The following is an 8,208-nucleotide window of genomic DNA, read 5'->3' on the forward strand; positions in this document are numbered from 1 at the left end:
TCCCTCTCTGTAAAATGGGCACAATTGCTCCCACAGGACAGGGGAGTGGAAGGAGGCACCACAGCCTCTGGGACTGCGCAGGTGCTCCAGCAACAGGTCCTGCGTGCACCTTCCGGGGGGAGGGCCCTGGGGGCCAAGGCATTGCAGGGTCTGAGGTCTGGCTGCCCCCTTGTTGCCTTTCGGCTTCTGGCTCCGTAGAAAACGTCGAGATCCCTGAGATGCGCCAAGTCCCACCACCGAGCCCCGAGCTGCCCCGAGCTCCACAACTTTTTTTCCTGTATTTTTTTTTTTCCTGTTGTTGTTCTTGGATTTTTGGTAGTCGTCCTGTGGCCGCGCTGTTTCCCGGGGGTCATATGACCGCTCCCCGGCGGGCCCCCGCGGTGTCGCAACCGCGGGCCAGAAAGGGGGCATCAGCTGTGCGCCCGCGCCACGTGACCCGCCGCCCGGCCTATAAAGCCCAGGCGCGGTCCGGCTCGGCACAGCAGTCGGCCGCCGGCTCCAAGCAGCGCAGCGCAGCGCAGCGCAACCAACCGCGAGCGAGCGAGCCAGCCAGCCAGCCGGAGGGAGCGAGCGAGAGAGCCAGCCAGCCGGAGGGAGCGAGCGAGCGAGCCGACCAGCGCAGCGATGGAGCGCACGCACCCCGACAGGCAAGCACTTTGGGGAGTCCTCGCCGGGGCCGGAGCCGGGACGGCCGACGCGCGCTTCCCGCCCCGCCCAGCTCCCGCCGCGGCCCCTCGGTGGGTAGCGGCGGGGCGGCCTCAGCGCCCGGGCGGGACGGCCTGGAGCGTGGGTTCCCAACCTAGCTGCGCCGGCGGGGTGGCTGGAGGGAGAAGAGGTGACTCTCGCGCCTGGCCGGCACCCCGGAGCGCGGGGTGGGGAGGGTGAGTGGGACCGGATGGGAGGGGCCCTAAGGTGTCCAACCTCTGAGGGTGCCAACTTTTTTTTGATTTTTGATTTTTTTGGTATCCAACTTTGGAGGTGTGCTTGGAGGTGCTGTGCTGACTCGAGGCTCAGGGCGGGGGGCATCTAAGCTAGAAGTCTCCTGGGCTGTGGAGGCCCGGGTACCCCGTTAGGACCAACCAGCAGGTGTCAGGGCTGGGATTTGAACCTTGGCCTGTCCACCTCCAGGCTGGCCCAACCCCTTCCCCCTGAGACTTGTGGGCACATCTGTAGGGGTAGGAAGTGCTGTTCCTGGAACGGGAGGGACGAAGGGGGAAATGAAAATCTAAGGGGGTGGGGGAGACTGACATGGACATGTGGCAAGAAATACACCAGGGAAGGGACTTTTTCTTTGAGGAAAGCAGAACACCGTCCGTGTTTTGGGGGGCAAGCACTTTGGGGATGAGTTTCCTGTTGCAGGGATCCCTGAGGTTAGCGCTTGAGACTTAGCGCAATGAGGGAGCCCAGTGCCGGATGGAAAGCCGGCGTGAGCCGTTCCCCACTGGTGTTCCCACCGCCCACACCGCCGGCCCTGGACCTGGTCCCTGCCCTGGGCACTGTGGAAGTCCCAGGTGGCTGCAAGCCTGCCCACAGGTGGCTGGCACCTGGAGAAGCCCCGCCCACATCCTCTGGCTCACTCCCTCCCCTGCCTCTGCAGCTTGCCCCAGGATTTGTCTGAGGCCCTGAAGGAGGCCACCAAGGAGGTGCACACCCAGGCGGAGAACGCCGAGTTCATGAAGAACTTTCAGAAGGGCCAGGTGACTGCCGAGGGTTTTAAGGTACGTGGCCGGAGGCGGCGGGTGTGGACGTGCCGTGTGTGTGTGTGTGTGTGTGTGTGTGTGTACCGGGGCTGGGATGATGAGGCGAGGTGACTAACCACGGGGCGCACGGCGAGCTGGCAGTGCATCAGCATACAGCCCTGGTCTGTGCTGGGCATTTTGTACCCTTGGTCTCCAGCGTCTGCCTCCAGGCTGGGCAGACGAGGAAGGAAGGCTCAGAACGGGCAGGTGACCTGACAGCGGTCCCGCAGCCGGTACCTCGGGGGAAAGGCCTAGACGGGTCTGGCGCCAGAGCACATGCCCCGGGCCCGATTCAGATTTGCCTCTGAAGGCAGGAAATAGTATAGGCTCGGGCCGTCTGAGGGCCGTCTCCTGACAGAGGCCTGGGGGCGCCTCATCGCCTCCCCAGACCCCGCTCTGGCCGCATCTGTGCGCTGGGATTTCAACAGCAGGGTGGCCGTAGGCACCACCCGTGGCGAGGCCCGCTTTGCGCTCTTTCCTGCCACTGTTGGGAAATTCCTGCAGATAGAGGAATGTTGGGCGTTCACAGCGGCAGGAGAGGCTTGAGCAGAGGGTGGGGGTGCGGCGCTGTGTCCCCGCTCCTGCACCTGTCCCGTTCCCAGTCAGGCCCCTCCTCCAGCTGGGCTTCCAACCTGAGAGGTGCTACAGCGAGGGGAGGTGCATTTGCTCACTTTTGAATTTATAAAAAAGATGTTTTATGTGTGAGAGAGAGAGAGAATCTTCCATCTGCTGGTTCAGTCCCCAGATGGCTGGGCAGGCGGAAGCCAGGAGCTCCATCTGGTGTCCCACCTGGGTGGCAGGAACCCAGATACTAGGGCCCTTACTCGCTGCCTCCTAGGCACGTTAACAGGAAGCTGAAGTAGCTGGGACTTGAACCAGGAACTCCTAGATGGGATGTGTGTCTCCCAAGCAGCGGCTTAGCCTGCCGTGCCACGGAACCACAGCGGGGCCCTTGGGGCATTCCTCGTCTTCCTTCCCCTCCCTCAAAAAGATGACGTCCCCCCAGTTGCTGTAATGTGGCTGGGGCAGTGGGGGGTGGGGTGGGGAGGTGACCACTGGAATGTCGCTCTCCTGCCACCATGGACGTCGGATCTTGCCTCCGGGTCAGAGTCCAAAGTGGGCCCCGAGATCCAGAGAGAGCCCAGTGCTTGCTCACAGCGGAGGTGGCTCAGCACAGGGAGACCTCCCACCGTAGGCGAGGAGCTAAGACCAGAGAGGGCCAGCGGCTCACTCACAGTCACACAGCCGAGGGCCAGGGATGCCGCGCCGAGAGCCAGGTCTGTGTGACCGGAAAGCTGCCTGTCCAGGAATGTTTACAGGTCAGAAAGAACTCAGAAACCTTGACCCGCACATTTTAACGTCATCCTCCTTCAACTTCCAGCTAGAGAATTAATGAGTAACGGGAGTGAGTTCCGTGAGCCCTGGGGCGGGGGGGCGGGGGGCCATCACCCCAGGCCGGCCTGCAGAGGTGGTGGGGTTTACAGAGGGCCTCCTGGAAGAGAATTTGCACCCTGTAGATGGCCACGCAGAGGTCAGAGACCAGAGGCGCCTGGCCCGTCTTCTGTAAGCACCTCTCTCGGGCGGGCCTCTGCCCCAGGCCGGGCTGACTCTAGTGCGTTTCCTAATTCCCTAGCAGCTGTGCCGCCTCCATTTCTCAGGTCCTCTCCCCCCACCCCTCTGTTTCTCAGGTCCTCTCCCCCTGCCCCTCCATTTCTCAGGTCCTCTCCCCCCGCCCCGCCCCGTTTCCTTTTCTGCAGCGTGGTGACGGCGACCGTTCTGTTGGGTTTTTATAAGGATTAGACTGGGCTGCATGTTCACCCATGGGGTGGCAAGGTTTCAGGCTGTGCACGATGTGTGTGTGTGTGTGTGTGTATACGTGCATGATGGCTGCTATGCGGAGGGGACTGGAGGGGCCGCCAGCAGCGTGTCCTGCCCGGCCGGCAGCCTGACCTGCTCGCTCCGGTTGCAGCTGGTGATGGCCTCCCTGTACCACATCTACGTGGCCCTGGAGGAGGAGATTGAGCACAACAAGGAGAACCCGGTCTACGCCCCGCTCTACTTCCCGGAGGAGCTGCACCGCAAGGCTGCCCTGGAGCTGGACATGGCCTTCTGGTACGGGCCCCGCTGGCAGGAGACCATCCCCTACACGCCGGCCACGCGGCGCTACGTGCAGCGCCTCCAGCAGGTGGGGCGCGCAGAGCCCGAGCTGCTGGTGGCCCACGCCTACACCCGCTACCTGGGCGACTTGTCTGGCGGCCAGGTCCTCAAGAAGATCGCCCAGAAGGCCCTGGACCTGCCCAGCTCCGGCGAGGGCGTGGCCTTCTTCACCTTCCCCCACATCGCCAGCGCCACCAAGTTCAAGCAGCTCTACCGCTCGCGCATGAACTCCCTGGAGATGACCCCCAGCGTCAGGCAGAGGGTGGTGGAAGAGGCTAAGGCCGCCTTCCTGCTCAATATTCAGGTGAGGCCCTGGCAGCCCAGGGCGGCCACTGCCACCCCAGCGGGGAGGGCCCTGGGGGTCGTGGCTGAGTGCAGGGGGGTGGGAGCCAGGATTCCAGTTCTGCCCCTTCCTAGTCGGGTGATGGTGGGCAACTCCTGAGCTTCCCTGTACCTCAGTTTTGCTACCTGTAGATTGGGGCAGTAATAGTGCCTTCATCCTAATAGCAAAGGTGAAGTGAGTTTATTATACCAGTCAGGCCCCTACAGCAGTTCCTGGCATGGGGTGGGCCCTCCAGTCCTGTGGCGAGGGGGCACGAGAATCCCTGTGGCTGCACCCTGTGACCGCACGTAAGGTGTGTGCGCCTGTGTGGAGCCGGCTGGAATGGCAAGGGGTGCAGGTGCGGGACATGGCCTCAGCCCAGTCAGCAGGACAGGGTCATCTTTCCACAGGTGCCTCCGGTCCAGTGGGGAGGAGCTTCTGTGTTTACATTTTCTAATTATTTCTATTATTATACTTTCTGTATTATTTATTTTCATTTTATTTGAAAGGCAGAGAGAGAGTGAGTGAGAGAGAGCGAGAGAGCTTCCATCCACTAGCTCATTCCCCAGATGCCCACAATAATTGAGACTGGGCCAGGCGGAAGCCAGGAGCCAGGGACGTGGGCTTCTGGCTCACGCCCTGCTGGTTCCGTCTTCCCAGCCTTCGGGGCAGAGGACAGGGTCCCTCACCGTCAGAGAGCAGAGCCCCTCCTCCCAGCCTCCTCCAGACCCGTGCCCTGCAGAGAGGCGTGGGCTCAGAGGAGCAGGGCGTTATGTCACCGTGTGGGGCGCTCGCATTCCCTGTGGCTGTGCCCTGCCGGGAATGGGGTCAGGCCCTGGGTGGACAGGTGTTACCATGAGGAGGCATGGAGGTGGACGGAACATTTGGGAGGAGCAGGCGGGGCCCCCCTGTACCTGGGACATCTCTTAAGCTGTTTGAAAGGTACAGGAATGTTCGCTTTGTGATTTCCAACGAAACCTAACAATCCCGCCTCCCACCGGGGCTAGCAGCATCTCACCGAGCCGGCTTGTCGCCTCTTGTCTTTCAGCTCTTTGAGGAGTTGCAGGAGCTGCTGGTCCAGGACGCCAAGGGCCAGAGCCCCTCGCAGGCACCAGGGCTACGCCAGCGGACCGGCAGCAGGACCCAAGACTCCACCCCCGTGGAGCCCCCCAGAGGGAAGTCCCAGCTCAGCAGCCTCTCCCAGCCTCCGCTCCTTCGATGGGTCCTGACACTCAGCTTCCTGGTGGCAACGGTCGCCATGGGGCTTTACGCCATGTGAATGCCAGCGTGCCGGCCCCCGGGGCCAGGAACTCAGCTTCCTTATCAGAGGACAATCTCTTGGCCGGCTTCCCTATCTTGGGCACCGGAGGCTTCCAGGGCCCCCAGCCCTCCCCCGCCATGACCCACGTCTCTGGAAAGGAGGAAGGAGTCAGTGGCGTCTTCCCCTGCCCGGAGAACATTCAGCCAGTGGGGTGAGGGCCGCCCTGCCCGCCACAGCCCCTGTCCCTGCAGCAGAGCCCAGAAGATGCAGGAGCCCCGGCGGCCGTCCTCAGCGTCCCAGCGCCTGGAGTTTGTGGCTTCCTTGTTGATGCCACCGTGACCGTGTGCCCCTTGGGTCATGGCCACTTTTGTATCAATGTGAAGATGTTATGTCTCGTGTTCGCTCTTATTTCTGTTGGAGCCTCTTTTTGTTCCCGGCTCACCCCGAGTGGTGATATTTTGTTGTGTTCTGTTTTTTTGTTTTTTGTTTTTTTTTAATATCAGGGTGGGGCTGGGGAGGGCGGTGTTTAACAGCACCGTGGCCTTGGTCTCTAACTTCTGTGTGAAATAATAAACGGCATTGTATGATAGTAACCTGAGTGTTTTTCAGGGGCTCCGTTGGCCCTTTGGTGACTGGCCTTTTCCTTGCTTGTTTTGTGATTGCCTGGGGGGTTGTGGGGCTGGCGAGGGCTGGCTCAGGATGTGGGCTCCATTTGAGATGGCAGGAGGTGAGCTGTAGGGGGTGGGTGGGCTGCAGATGGCCTTGAACCCTGCTGGGTGCAAGCCTCACCTTTGCTGAGGGTGGCGCTGCCTGTTGGTTTGCAGCGAGCAGCTTTTGGGGTGAAATGCGTGGATTCTGGACAAGAACTCTCAGGGCCTGCAGTGAGACCCCGGTTCAGATCCCCGCTGCTCTACTTTGAGGTGGGTCAGTTAACCTCTGCCGGGCTCGGTTTATCACCTGTGACAGGGATAGCCACAGCCACCGCGCCTCAATGGGAGTCCCCTGGGAGACCCACATGGTGTGGTGTGGCGGTCACTTCACCTGTGTCATCTCTGTGTCACTGCTCGCGGCTCACCTGGGAGGGGTCGCTGCTCCCCGGGGAGGGGAGGGGGGGGAAGGATTTCAGCCAGGTCCTTCCAGCTGCAAACCCAAGCCCTTTCCACTGGCCCACTACACTGAAACACTCCCTTTCCTGAGGGCGTCCTGGGCAGAGCGGGGAGCCAGGCATGTCCTTAGCAGTTCCTGAGGGCTGTCGCCAAATCTGGAATCTTGGAGGAGTCATTTCCAGCCTCAGTTTATTCCATGGTAATACCTCCCCCAGTTGGTGGGAGGATCTGGCAGTGTCTACCCAGGCTGTGTGAGGTAATGATGGACTCACCCGGAGAAGCCTCACCCTGGCACCCAGGGCTCCGCGCTGGGGGTCCTGATCCTGCAGACCTGGGCTGGGCGCCTGTGGGATTGCAGTTTGTGAGGAGCGCCCTGGGCAAGGCCAGTGTGCGAGCAGGTCCCAGAGCCACTCAGCCATAGCGCTCCCGCCCCGGGCCCAGTTTCCTCTGTCGTGAATGAGGCAAAGGGACTCATGGTGGAGGCAAAGAAGAGGAGGGGGAGGAGGGGAGAAACCGTCCTGAATCACTCCACGAGCAGCTGAGTAACGCGTTCTCTCGGTTGTCAAAGACAAAGCCCGATGCAGAAGTCCTTAAGTAGAGACTTTTAATATTTATTTGAAAGACAGATTGGCGGAGGGAGAGGGAGAGATCTTCCAACTGCTCATTCACTCTGCCATCTGTTGGTTCACTCCCAGTGGCCTCAGTGGCCGAGGCTGGGCCAGGATGGAGCCAGGAGCCAGAACTCCAACAGAAGCTCCCATGTGGGTGGCCCAAGCACTTGGGCCATCCTCCACTGCCCACAGCAGAGAGCTGGACTGGAAGAGGGGCAACTGGGACTAGAACCCGGCACCCATATGGGGTGCCAGCACCACAGGCAGAGGATTAGCCAAGTGAGCCGCGGCGCCAGCCCCAGTATGGGTGGATTTGAACCAATGATAACTATCGAACAGGAACTGAACTCAACTTCAGTTTGCACAAAGGAAGACGAGCCCTTCCCAGGGAAAGTAACAGGCAGCCGTCTAGTCCGGCCCTGGGACTGGTTGGAACGCCTACGTCCCACGTGAGAGTGCCCGGGTTCAAGGCCCATCTCCGGTTCCTGACGCCAGCTTCCTGCTACCGCACACCCCAGGAGCCAGGTGGTGAGTGTCTGCCACCTGCGTGCGAACCCTAGACTGAGTTCCTAGCTCCTGATCCGGGGCCAGTGTGAGCATTCGAGAGCAGACCCCCACAGGGGCTCTTCCTGTTGGCAAATAAGGACATAAACATTAAAAAAAAAAAAATTGAAAGCTGGGAGCAGGGGCCCAGTCAACAGGTGCTGGCTGAACAGCCCAAGAATCAGCCTGGCGCTTCCTCAGGCAGGCCCTGGATGGGCCCTTCAGGGATGTGGCCAGGATGAGGTGCTGAGCGAGGGTGCCCTCAGGCCTGACAGAACACCCCTCCCCCACCCAGACCGAGGCCTCCTGGGGAAAGTGGGGAAAGGGAACCCAGAGGGCTGGAGCGGGGTCGGGGTCAAGGCCTTGGTCACCCACTGCCCCTGGACAAGGACAGGCGCCTCACCCAGGGCTCTGGGCCCAGGGGGGGCGGGGCCAGGAAGTGTTTCTGAGAAAAGCCAGTTGCAGACCC

General features: G+C 61.4%; 1 protein-coding gene across 3 annotated transcripts; it reads left to right on the forward strand.

Moving 5' to 3' along the window:
* Window positions 1–488: 488 nt before the first annotated feature.
* On the forward strand, window positions 489–6,072 carry HMOX1 (heme oxygenase 1). 3 transcript variants are annotated; one of them, XM_070051490.1, is made up of 5 exons: window positions 511–560; window positions 599–647; window positions 1,598–1,718; window positions 3,709–4,200; window positions 5,267–6,072. In XM_070051490.1, exons 2-5 carry the CDS (start codon window positions 625–627, stop codon window positions 5,495–5,497), a joined length of 867 nt encoding a protein of 288 aa, XP_069907591.1. In that variant the 5' UTR covers window positions 511–560; window positions 599–624; the 3' UTR covers window positions 5,498–6,072. The 3 variants fall into 3 exon arrangements, with proteins under 3 accessions (XP_069907590.1, XP_069907591.1, XP_069907592.1); XM_070051491.1 differs by having other exon boundaries at window positions 521–554; window positions 594–647; XM_070051489.1 differs by having other exon boundaries at window positions 489–647.
* The last annotated feature ends 2,136 nt before the right edge of the window (window positions 6,073–8,208 follow it).

The sequence above is a fragment of the Oryctolagus cuniculus genome, chromosome 11, assembly GCF_964237555.1.
Source record: "Oryctolagus cuniculus chromosome 11, mOryCun1.1, whole genome shotgun sequence".
Lineage (NCBI taxonomy): Eukaryota > Metazoa > Chordata > Mammalia > Lagomorpha > Leporidae > Oryctolagus > Oryctolagus cuniculus.

Excerpts from the sequence above, each read along its gene's own strand:
- HMOX1 (XM_070051489.1), top strand. The coding sequence starts at position 625 with ATGGAGCGCACGCACCCCGACAG. Across the intron at positions 648-1,597 it reads GAGCGCACGCACCCCGACAG|CTTGCCCCAGGATTTGTCTG; the intron begins GCAAGCACTTTG and ends CTGCCTCTGCAG. Across the intron at positions 1,719-3,708 it reads TGACTGCCGAGGGTTTTAAG|CTGGTGATGGCCTCCCTGTA; the intron begins GTACGTGGCCGG and ends CTCCGGTTGCAG.